General features: G+C 37.0%; 1 protein-coding gene across 1 annotated transcript in view; it reads left to right on the top strand.

Moving 5' to 3' along the window:
* Window positions 1-2114: 2114 nt before the first annotated feature.
* The window catches only part of SMCHD1 (structural maintenance of chromosomes flexible hinge domain containing 1), a 3546415-nt gene continuing 3536104 nt past the window's right edge, over window positions 2115-12425 (top strand). Inside the window, exon 1 of the mRNA XM_044065561.1 lies at window positions 2115-2481. Within this exon, the coding sequence (XP_043921496.1) occupies window positions 2239-2481 (243 nt within the window). The 5' untranslated portion in view covers window positions 2115-2238. The remainder of the gene's footprint in view (window positions 2482-12425) is intronic.

Below are 12425 nucleotides of genomic sequence, written 5' to 3' on the forward strand. Positions count from 1 at the left end.
GATGATGATATTTCGTACCATTTTTCGGAAACTAAAACCAGTTTCTGTTAAACTTTTATTCCGAACTTTCTACAGCTCCTGGTTCGTGCTGGTGTGTTCTTTCTTTTTGTGTTTTATGTCCTATTTATTTCAATGCTGAGGTTCAAGTCTCTCGAGCGCGTAGCTCGATGGGATTTGGATTTTCTGAGGTGCAGCATGTCCATTAATTCCGGGTTGGACATGGCTTTATACGTCAGGCACAGATCGCCTCTGAGCAGGCGGTATGCCACTGAGTAGAGCTGGAGTTTCTTTAACCGGGCAGCATATAGCATCTGTTTGAGCCCTTTGATCCTCTTGGTGAGGTACTTTTGGGGTCTTTCCAGTTGCTGCAGGTGTCTGGTAAGGTACATCCCAAAAGGGGCATTGTACTCAATTATGGGTCTGATGAGGGATGAGTAAAGAGGCACGATGACCTCCCCTGATCTAGATGTGAATCCCTTCATGATTAGGTGGGCTATATAAAATGTTTTTCTAACCACTTTGGCCACGTGGTTGTCAAATGAGAGATTGCTGTTAACTTGGGTCCCCAGGTCCCTAACTACGTCTTCTGTACTTAATGGATTACCACATATGTGGTAATTTGTGGGCACTTTGTTTTTGCCAAAGGGGATGACTATACACTTTTTGGCGTTTAGCTTGAGGCCATGGCTCTGGCACCAGTTGTCTGTTTCTATGAGGCCCTTTTGGAGGATGCTTGTGTTGGCTGGAGAGTCGATTATGGCGCCCAGTTTGCAGTCATCTGCGAATTTGGTCAGCCACAGTCCTTCTGTGTTGGCCTGTACCTCCTAGAAATATATACCGAACGAGAGGTCCCAGGACTGAGCCTTGTGGGACGTCACTTGTAACTGGTTTGGAGTCTGACATGGCTCCAGCAATTCTAACCATGTGGGTTCTGTCCTTGAGCCAGTTTGCAACCCATCTAATGACATAGGGGTTTATATTTAAGCTGGCAAGCTTATCTATAATGCCCGAGTGGGGTATTGTATCGAAGGCTTTTGCGAGGTCCAGGCAGGCTGTGTGGACCACCTTCCCCTCGTCAATGGCCGTTATGTGAACAGTGACCTAACATTTGACCAACATATGTCCACTGTTATAAGAAACTCGTTCTATTTTGCACAGCGTATAAACAAAAAGCTGGTATCTACATCTAGGGATGTCATTACCTCCCTTTATTCAGCCCTCAATAGAACAATCATTTAATATAATACCCCCTTTGGCATGTATCTGGTGAGACGCATGCAACAACTGGAGTGCTTACAGAGATATTTTACCAAAAAGGATACAAGGCCTAAACAACCTATCTTACATGGACCAACTTAAAGTCCTGCCACTATACTCCGTATCCTATAGAATGCTAAGAGGTGACCTGTGTCAGACAAACAAAGCATCCTCCAACCGAATACTGATGGATTTACTGCACATTAGCAAGTCCAATGGTATCATTAACACTGGGTTTAAACTTCTTCTGCAAAATCAGCAGAAGGGTTTAGAGGAACAGGTATATCCCACAGAGAATACCACCGATCTGGAACAGACTCCCCATTCACATTAAACAAAGTTCATCCCTGTCCATATTCAAGCGCGACTTAGCTCTATTGCTTGGAAATATAAAGTTCACCCCAAGACTACCCCTCCTTATAGACACAGGCAGGGCCCCATGCAAGTGTCCCCACAAATTGTCCCTGGTTATTCTCAGTACGGGTAATCGATAATTATCGACCATGGGATGGGAAGGTAAAGCCCATCACTAACCAAATAAACTAGGTTAATTCGAGCACAAAAAGGAACACTAGTTAACCTATTACTTACGTAGGAATCTACGAGATAAAGAAATAACTATGGTCTGAGGCTGGTGTATAAATCGCCAAACTGTGGTCACACACATATTATGGAGAACTGTTTTTAAGGACAACAGCTGTTAATAAGTTCACTGACAATAAAAAAAGATTTCCTGCAAACGTTAATAGAAATACAGTCATCCCACTCCAGCAAGTCTCCTCAAAGAACCGAGATCGGTCGGAAGTGACGCAATTATTTTCACATTCGCTTGGCTTCCTGTATTCGCGAGCTTACGTTAGTAGTATCCTTATTCCACAAACTTGACTTACACACATTAACCTGTAGTATACTTTTTCAGTGAAAAAAAAAAACAACTGTATTATTGTAAGGTAAAAACAGAAACGTCTCCTGTGTAATAACATGGCGACTGCTGACAGTGTTTGTACTGAATACAACACTGTCCCAGCCACCAGTGCAGATGCAGAAAATATGCAGATACCTATTCAGACATCATATCTGAATGGGACACAAGGCACTGGATATACCATGCGCCGCACCGTTTTCTTGTTTGACCGTCGTGAGGAATGTTTGGACTCCAAAGAAAAGGCTTTACAATTCATAGGAGGCGAGACCTACCAGGAGTTTCGAAATGCGGTGTGCAAGGTGAGGCAGATAATTGCCATATCTCTGAGGTTGTTTATTGTCAGGGGACGGCTAATGAAGATAATTAACGTGCCCTGGAATGACTATCAAACAATCCTTTGCTCCATCTTCTCACAAATGTTCATAGTTTTGCTTTTCTTTTGCATTCATTCTACCAGCGCTTTCACGTTATTGACGTAAGTGGAAGGGTTCTAGAAGGTTAGAAAACATGCATTAGTGTAATGGGTTTATTGTGTCTGGTTGTCAAGTTGATGCTGCGGACAGAAGTGCCCTCTTAGTAATGATGGATGTTTTTTGGTAGCAAAGCCTTTTCTTAGTTCAACTTTTTACGGATCTCAGCATTGTGTTTGTAACAGCAACTTGCGGAGTACCCCCCCAGAACTGTTTATACCGTTGTGTGACGTAAAGATGTGTATTTTATCTTGGATTTGAATTGCCATTGTAATTTTTGTAAAATTTTTCCGTTATATTACAGATAGGACTGATTTAGTGCTGCGATAAATGCATACTTATCAGCTGTCCAGTTTTTTTGCCCCGTCCCTCATAAAAATGTATGGTTTGCTGACAAATCACTAGTATGATCTGAGTATTAAAGTCACTAAGTAATGACATGATTTTTGAGTTTCAGACTTCTTGTCCTTCCGAAAATGTATACTAGCACAAATTCTGTTATTCTAACAACTTTATAAGTTTATAGGAGCAATATTTCAAATGTGTTCCTATTTTGGCCCTTCTATTATGTCATGCTTTGTCCAGATTTCTTGTGCCAATAGGTTGAGAGGTATGCATGTTGAGCCCCCCACACATATTCATTGGTCAAAGTTATAGTTGAAGATTTCTTGTAGTTTTAGTAAGTTAGCAGTGGAAGGTAGGAAGTGTGATGTTTTTGCAGTTGGCAACAGCAGGACTAAAAAAGTTTGTATGAGTAGTGGAATTTTGTCGATGTGCTGTAAAAATAAGACTGTCCCAATTTAGAATCACAGTGTCTTAGGAAAACATTTCACGAAGTCACAAGGCTACAGAAGTGAAACCCCCACATATTTTATTTTGGCTGTGGGTGCAGGTTGTAGTTGTAGTTAGGCTTTTCTACATAAGGAAGTAGTTAGGCTTTTCTACGTAAGGCAGTTGTGTTAATGACTGTGTATTTTTTTTCAGTTTAGTATTGGTCCTTATTGACCTTCATTTCCCCAAGATATGCCCTTCCACTTGGGTGAAAATCTGGGTGGTTTGGTCCCATATTGTCACATTGCAGGAATGGAATTTCTGTGAGCCCTACCTGTTCAACACATCCACTTGCTGTACTTAATATTGAGGACTTAGTGCTTTATTACATTTACAACCCTTAAGAGTTACATTTTTTTCTGTCAAGTCTGTAATAGCTGCATTGGGATCCATACCTGAAATGCAGTCTACATGTTGTTTTTTCTTGCCCCCCCCCCCCCATGTAACAAGGTAATCACCAGCCCTCTTTGCAAGCATTGGGTCAGTTTACTTTTACCCTCTGTTTTCCATGCACATTTTGGTGCGTCTTCCAATCTTGAAAGCAACAGCTTGATGTTGGTGATTAATGTTTGGTACCACATGTATCCTTGCAGGAGAATAAACTAAACCATTGTAACTGCTTTTGTGTATGGAGATTAAAGAATCAGTGTAGTTGTATTGTTGTTAGAGTGTTAAGCAAGTCATGGGTTACTATTTAGTGTTCCATTTTCTTGTCCTAGTTTTAGCAAACAACTGAAGTCATTTAGAAAAAATGCATTTATAGCAAAACTGTCACGTTCTTAAAAGCAATTAATTATACATGTCATCTTGTAGGAATTTTATGTATAGATTAACAATCATTACACTTGTTTATAGGTGAGGCTGTTAATGCCAATTTAACCAACACACCACTAAATTTTAAAAGTTATATATGTTGCTGTTAAAATACTTCTATTGAGATAGTGTGCTTAAAGCAAAAATTAACTTTTTGTATGCATTTCATCTCTGGTTTCAGCTTCTTAACTAGAGTTTATGGCATTATTTGTAGTTTGTTTTTTTACAGCTCCACAGCTGTGTGTTCAGTTAGTGTGGACATGGTTTTTCAGTGATATTTTGAGTAGATATTTGAAAAAAAAGTTTGTAACAGTAAGCAAGAATTTGGTTTCAGGCCTTGGTAGCAGGGTAAAAGAAGCGTCAATCACCAAATTTGTGTTTGAATTTAAGCATGAGCATAAAGAGACATTAAGATAACATCAGGTTACCTTGTGGCATGTGCTGTTTTCATGATATAAACAGATGAGACTATTAAGGTAATTTAACAGTTTATGATCAAATTAGTTGAATTGGGGACAGATATTGGTTTAATTCAAGCCATTGCTGATTGTAAAGCAAAGTATATTGTTAAATTCCAGCAGGGTGACCTGCTGTAAATCTTGTAGTCCTGTAGTAACTTATTTTCTAGTTTATGAAGAAGGTAATGGGCAAATAGAGAAGGGATGGAAGGAGGTACATTGCACTGGAGAGCCGAGAAATAGGGGTGGGAAAGGTTCTACCTTTGTAAAGACTTTGTTTTCTAATTTATCCAAGGTAATTCAGTCCTTATCAGATTACCTTACTGTCATTGGTCACTCCCAAGTACTTTGGTGGGAACTACCACTACACTTGTGGAATGATCCAAGTTTGTGTGGATAGGACTTGTGCTTTAAAAATAGTAGGATTGCCAATTGACTGAATTAGTGTAAGTAGTGTAAGTAATGTTCTGTTTAGACTAAGTAACTGCTTTGGGTGCAGCACTGCTCCTGTCAGGAGGGGTAAGTGTGTGTCCATTGTGAGTTAAAAGGTGATGGTGTGGTCTGAAAATTTATTTAGTTGTTTGAGAGTTGTCATTGAAGCAAAAAGTCTTGAAAAAATTAATATGGGTTCAAATGGCAACGAGAAGAACAACTGCATATGTGTTCAGCCTGCCAAACATTAGTGCCTGCATGTAAGCCAAAAATTGGACATACATATACAAAATAACTATCATATGTAACGTGTGGGTGCAGTAGCTTTCTGTCACAATGGTTACTGTGTCTGTATCACCGTGGAATGTAAATGGCCTTACAAGTGTAGATAAAATGGAGTACTGAATTATATTAAGAAATGTAGGGTGCAAGTAATGCTTCAGGAAGCATATTTGGATATAAATAAGCATGTGAATTTGACAAAGGATTTCAGGATTGTCATTTGGCATAATGTGGAGACAGAGAAAAAGGGGATAATGATTGCTAAAGAGTTTACAAAAATAATAGACGAGGGAAAAGTAATGGTAGATTTGTTGTAGTAAAGGGCTACTGGCAAGGGAGGAGGATTGCAGTGACATATAGTTATGTCCCACCAAAACTGCTGTTATGGAACTTAAAAGTTTTGGGAGAAATAATTGGCTTTCAGCAAGAAATATTATTTATGGATGGGGACTGGAACATGATTTGCAGTAGTAAGGATATATCTGGGGACCTAGAAAGGAAATAGAACAACAGTGTACAGTTCTGAAGACATACATGAGAATATTTGTTATAGAAAATGTGAATTCAATAGCAGGAAATTTGACAGAATTTTCATATTATTTCTCAAGGTATAATAAGTGGGCTAGACTGGATAGAATTTGTATTTTACAGGAGCATGTGCATTTAATTACATGTTTTGATATACATCCAACAACTATTTCGGGTCATGCAGTGATAAAAACTAAGAGGAGGATTTGGGGTAATGAAATAAAAGTAGCACTGACACTTTTTGTTTTACCTGTTAAAAAGAGGAATTTAAGGAAAAGGTAGGAGACATTATTTAAGAGTTATTAGAGAAGATTTTAATTTCTTCATAAGGCATAGCTAATGAGCAGATAAACTGAAAATAAAGTTTAAAAATAGGATAGAAGTAAGAGAAAGATATGGAAAGAAACAATAGGAATTATTTAGATGGGCTGACAAAGGTAAAAGTGTTTTAAATAAGAGGAATCTGACAGAACAAGAAGAGACACAAGTGCAAAGTACTAAATGGAAAATAAGGGTATATTTAGATAATATTCATGAGTTTAGAAAGGTTACTGTTAAGCAACTATTTTTGATAACACCACAGTATAGTGACTTAGGCAACAGAATGTGTAAAGGGTTGTTGACAAACTTCGGGAGTCTGACAAAGAAAAATAACTTGAGGTCCTATAGAGATGATGATATAGAAATTTTATGAACATTTGTATAAAGTGACGGAATGTGGAAAACAATAAGTACAAATGGGTGTATTTGTGGAAGGCTTACTTATGCCAAGGGTAGAGGAAGATGAGGCTTTACAGTCAATAGTTAAGATCAGAAGAGATAAGATGAAAATGATGATGTTATAAATCAACAGAGTAGTGGTCTCCAGGAACAGATAGTATTCCTGTGTAAGTTTGGAGGTTAGGAGGGAAAAATGGTAAAAATCTGTAGGTTTTAACAGTATTTTAAAATGAGGTGGAAGTACCAGTGTCTTGGAAGAAAGCTGTCCTGGCTGTAATATGTAAAAGAGGTAAAGACAACTTCAGACCCAGCTTCATGTAGACCCATTTCAATTTTAAACCATGATAAAGTGTACATGTCTGTAAAAGCTGTACTTCTGCGGTGGTGCAGCGGTAGTGTTGTTGCCTCACAGTAAGAGGTTCTCACATTCGATTCTTGGCTGGAGTGTGGGGAGTGCCTTCTGTGTGGAGTCTGCATGTCCTCCCCGAGGTTGGGTGGGCATTCGAAAGACGTGTCTAAATGGGCATGCCTTCGTTGAAGGTTGAACTTCGAGCTGGCACCTCGACGTTCGTGAAAATCTATTGCCAGTCATTAGCGGACTGGAGTCCCACTATGGCGACCCCTAACTGAGAAAATCCGAAAGACAACAACATGTCTATACTAGCTAAAAACATGATAAAGGTGTTGCCAAAATTGATAGATATGAGTTAGTTTGGTTTTGTGATTGGGAGACAGACATTTGACAACACTAATAGAATTAGGATCCAGAGAGATGCATGGTGTAAGTAAACACAGTTGGTGGGTCATGATACAGAGGAAGCATTCAATAGTTTGCAGAGATTTTATGAGTAGGGCTATGGAAACATTTACACACTTTAAAAGTTAATTAGGGAACTATGTGAAGGATTGGAGCTAAGAATTAAGGTGAGAGGGTCCCTTTTTGATATGCTGTGTTTGAAAAGAGGAACCAGGCAGGGGTGTTTCTCCTTAATTTGCTTTATTTAGAACCATTGGCAAAGACAATAAGGGGCGTGTAAATTCAAGGATATAACTGGTATGGTAATCAAGAAAAGTTTTTAGCTTTATTTGCAGATGAGATTATATTGTACTTGATAAATCCAGAAATGACCATTTTGGTAGTGTGGAACATTTTGAGATAGTTTGTTTTTTTGGATATAAAAAATAATCCTTGGCTGGGAACTCGGCAGAAATATTTAATTGAGTAAACAATACAAAATCTAAAATCTGAGTGGTTACATTCCTGAAAACAGTGGGCCTTATTCAGAAATTACCGTATCCACTGCAGTTTACCTTTTATGACCACATAACTCCTCCCCTGTGATTCACTTGACATGTTAAAACATCTCCAAAGTGTGTTCCGTCTAATCCAGTAAATTAATTTTGAATCTATCATTCAAGAAAACATGCTGCATCAAAAAAGGCTATTAAGTAAAGCATATGTATACATATAGATATAGATAGATATATAATATATATATATATATATATATATATATATATATATATATATGTATGCATATATATATATATATATATATATATATATATATATATATATATATATATATGATTGCATGTATATGTAAAATATGTAATGACAATACAAAAATGAATCCCTCAGCCTATTTTGTTTAATTACTGAAACCCTATTATCTGAAATCTGTAAAAATGACTTTAAAACATTTTCAGCATACTTAAAACAGACACTGTGTCATTTTACCCATGTGGATCTGTTGCATAAGTCTTGAGCTGCCACTGCAGTGCCTTTATTTTTAATCTCGCTTTCCATGATCCCACCCCTGTTGTCTCTTTCCATCACTTCCAAAACAAGCAAGTCATGTTCCTGTTAAATGAGTAACTAAGTCCTCACTATTTTGGCAAACATGGGGACATATGCTGACACCTGTTTTCTGTTGAAATATACTACCCTCGAAAAATCTGAAATTATAGTTCAAAACATACTCCATTAAACTCTTAACTCCAGTAGTTCATAAAACCACCTAAGTAGTTATAAAACCATATCAGGCCTTCTCTGTGGCTTATTACAGAAAGATCCTTGATGTCAGTCATTACAAAAAATATATTGTCATCATAAAGTTCTGGGAAACGCTCTTTTAAAAAAGATCCCAGGAATCCTTGTATAGCTGCCTTTCCTTAAGCAAAATGCCTTTTAACTTCATGTCAGTGAATTTAGCCATACCATAAGTCTCCTTTGCAATCGACAATAAATTGCAAAGGAGGTTCTAAAATAATTTAGTGTATTTTTGAGATTTTATTTATTTATTTATTTAACATTTGTTGACCGGGAAAGTCCGACTAGGTTCCACAGAGCCTGTTTTCAGCGGAGGCCCGGGGAGAAATGCTCCAGATGCATGTCTTTGGAATGCTAAAATGCTAAAAATGTCTGGAATTCGTGGGTGCAGATTTTTTAAGTAATTTTATTCCTAGAATAGTAATTTGTTCTTGCATGACTAAATCATATAATATTCTAGGATAGGCAATATTCAGTGGATTCCTAGAGATTTCCTCATATACTCATTGTACAGTATAGCTTCCATTTTTAAGTTACAGGTGTTCCTAATTACCAAACCCCCCTCCTTTATCTGGTTTCATTAATCTAATATATTTCGTATACATCTTAATTATTTTCTTTTCGGTTTAGATTAAATGGAATAAACCTATCATCCTGTAACAACTGCTTGATGATATGTTCGCAAACAACAAAATAAGGTGTAAAGGTGGGTTAAATGTACTAGGTCTCCTAAAGATATCAACCATCTCACCTGTTTTCTTGTTGGAAAATAACATTATAAAATTAAACTTCCTAATGTAAAGCTTTAAATCAGTTAATGGGTTTGCCGTATTTGCCTTCCTGGTAGCTACATATGTCATGCCCTTTTCAAGTAATTCAACATATAAACTTGAGATATCAATGTGACTAAAATTGTAAATTTTGAAATTACCTTGTTTGTTAGTAACTACACCATTTACTGTGTTGACCTGTAACCCATCCCTTCCCTCCCATACTGGCCAGATCCCTGAGTAAACCATTGTATAGTCTTCTGTGTGATGGTGTTGTCTCTCAGTCTCACTTGTTGGTTCTTTATTCTTTCTGATCTCCTGATGGGTGAGAAATCCAAAGGGACAACATGATGCTCCTGACTGTTGTAGGATGTTTGCAGCATATACATTGTGGAGTCCTTCACCATTAGGGGCCCCTTGCCCATGGGAAGCAAGTTTGGGGTAAGTTTGAGGTTTGTCATACTTGTTTATCTTGCCAACATTTTTGTTCTTTTTTGCAGTTTATATCAAAAACCTGTTTGTCAAGATGTTTAAATATATTACAGTAATCATTTTCATAGTAAAGTAGCAAACCCTGGTAAATAGCTTTGTTCAGTTGGGTAATCTCAACGTCCAATTTGTCCATTTGTTTCATTGTTTTTCATATGAACTTCCGTGAGTTTACACCCATGTCTCTGTCTGTGAAATAAAATAAGTAGTTCCTTAATGCAAGTTTGTACTGTCTTTTAGTCACGTAGGGTATTTCCAGCATCTAAGCCCTTTTGGTACCCTTTTAGTCTTAATACATTCATGGAAATAAGAGTTCTTGACTTGTATCTTGCGATGTTTAACAAGTTTACTTTCAAATAAGTGCAGTTGTCTACTCAACTAAATTTCTGTATTGGTTGCTTTTAATATTAGAACAACTGAAGTCCGTACGTCTGCGAAACCAAGATTCATTTCGCTCCTTCCACCATAGTCCCCTATCTAGGGCCACAGATCAGGATTTTCTCGATGTAATCCATTTGTTTCTCTAAGGCGTGTACCATGTGGAATGACAAAAAATAATTCACAGCCAGAAACTTGGCAGAATCTTTAATTGTGTAAACAATACAAAATCTAAAATCTGAGAACTTTCATCTCTGAAAATAATAGAACTTATTCAGAAATTAGTGCGTCTATCGCAACTTTCCATTTAAAACCATGTAACCCCCCCCCCATTTACTTAACCCCAGTAAAATATCTTCCAAGTATGTTAAATCTAATAGTATATAATAGTCACCATTCAAGAAAATGTGCTACATGAAAAAATTCCACCAAATTAAATAAAATACATTTACGAATATATGTGAATGCACGTATCTGAAAAATATGTAATGACCAAGATAAAAATCAACTCCTATTACACCATATTCTTTAAAGTTACTGAAACTCTATTACCTGAAATCTATAAAAATGACACTAATATTAAATGACTTCATTTTCAACACATTTAAAACAAGTACTGTATTGTTTAAACCATATGGACCAGTCTCATAAGCCTTGGTCTGCCAATGCAGTTCCTTTATTTCTAATCTCACTTTCCATGGTCCGCCCCTGTTGTCTCTTTCCATCACTTCCAAAGCAAAGAAACTAAAGTCATGTTTTTGCTGCTACTTTATATGACTTTAAAACAACATTTTCAGCATACTTAAAACAGACACTGTGTCGTTTAACCCCTGTCTTTCAATAATCTCTCTCTTTTGCCCAAGTAAAAACATGAGCAGTTAGCAAGACAGTATGACAGTTACTAAGCTTCGGGCTCTTAACCAACACACATGCAATTATAAATATACTCTCTCCCTCTTAAATCAATTATAACAGTTGATATTAAGGATCTTTTTTTCTGTAATACCCTACGGAGGAGGATTGATATGGTTATAGAACTGCTTATGTGGCTTTACGAACTTGGACAATAGAACTGTTGGAGTAAAGAGTTTAATGGAGTGTGTTTTGAACTATAATTTCGTATTTTTTGAAGGCAGTATATTATAACAGAAAACTGGTGTAGCCATGGATCAGCATGTGTCCCCATGTTTGCCAACATAGTGATAGCTTACTGGGAACATCTTTTTGTTTAAATTCTGAGCTTCAAGGTGCTTGGAATTTATGTGGTTGATTTTTGGATGACATTGTCTTTTTTTTTTTTTTTGGAAAGGCACACAAAAAATGTTGGAATGTTTCCTATACATTAATAGTATGATATATTTTCTTAATTTCACAATGGATTTTTTTCAGAGTAACTTATTTGGATGTTGAAATGAAGAAAAACAAAAGTAACCAAGCAAATGTGTCTAATATATACAAGAAGCCTATGTATTCAAGCACACTCTTAGTTTTCATCCAAAGCATCAGAAAAAAAAATCCCTTGTTAAAGGGCAGGTAGTGAGGTTAGCCCACATGGTTTTCCCTTTTGAAACATTTTTCAAGGAGGGTGAAAAAATAAGAATTATGTTAAAATGGAAGGGGTATCCACAGATTTTTTTCTGAAGGTTTCAGTAAGAGGAAGAAAGAGACATATGCCACATTCATAAGGAGGAGTTATGAAGGATGTGTTAGCCCAGGATAGTATGAGATTACATCAAAAAGACTTTGGACAGGCTTTGGTGGTAACATATAATGATGCTTGGAGAATAAGGGAGATAATTGATAGAAATTGGCATCTTTTTAGTGTGACTGATGAAAATCTACAATTGTAATGGTTGGAACCACACATAGTCTGTAAGAAAGATTTGTGCTTTAAGAATTTAATTGAGAGAATAGGGAGCACAGCAAATAATTGTGGGTGCAAACATGGGACTTAAAGGTGTGGAAAGTGTAGGCAATGTCCATTTATTAATGAGGGGGAGGGTATATGGCTGGTTAAGA

This window comes from Protopterus annectens, chromosome 3.part0, assembly GCF_019279795.1.
Source record: "Protopterus annectens isolate FY-2018-M chromosome 3.part0, PAN1.0, whole genome shotgun sequence".
Taxonomy (NCBI): Eukaryota; Metazoa; Chordata; order Ceratodontiformes; family Protopteridae; genus Protopterus; species Protopterus annectens.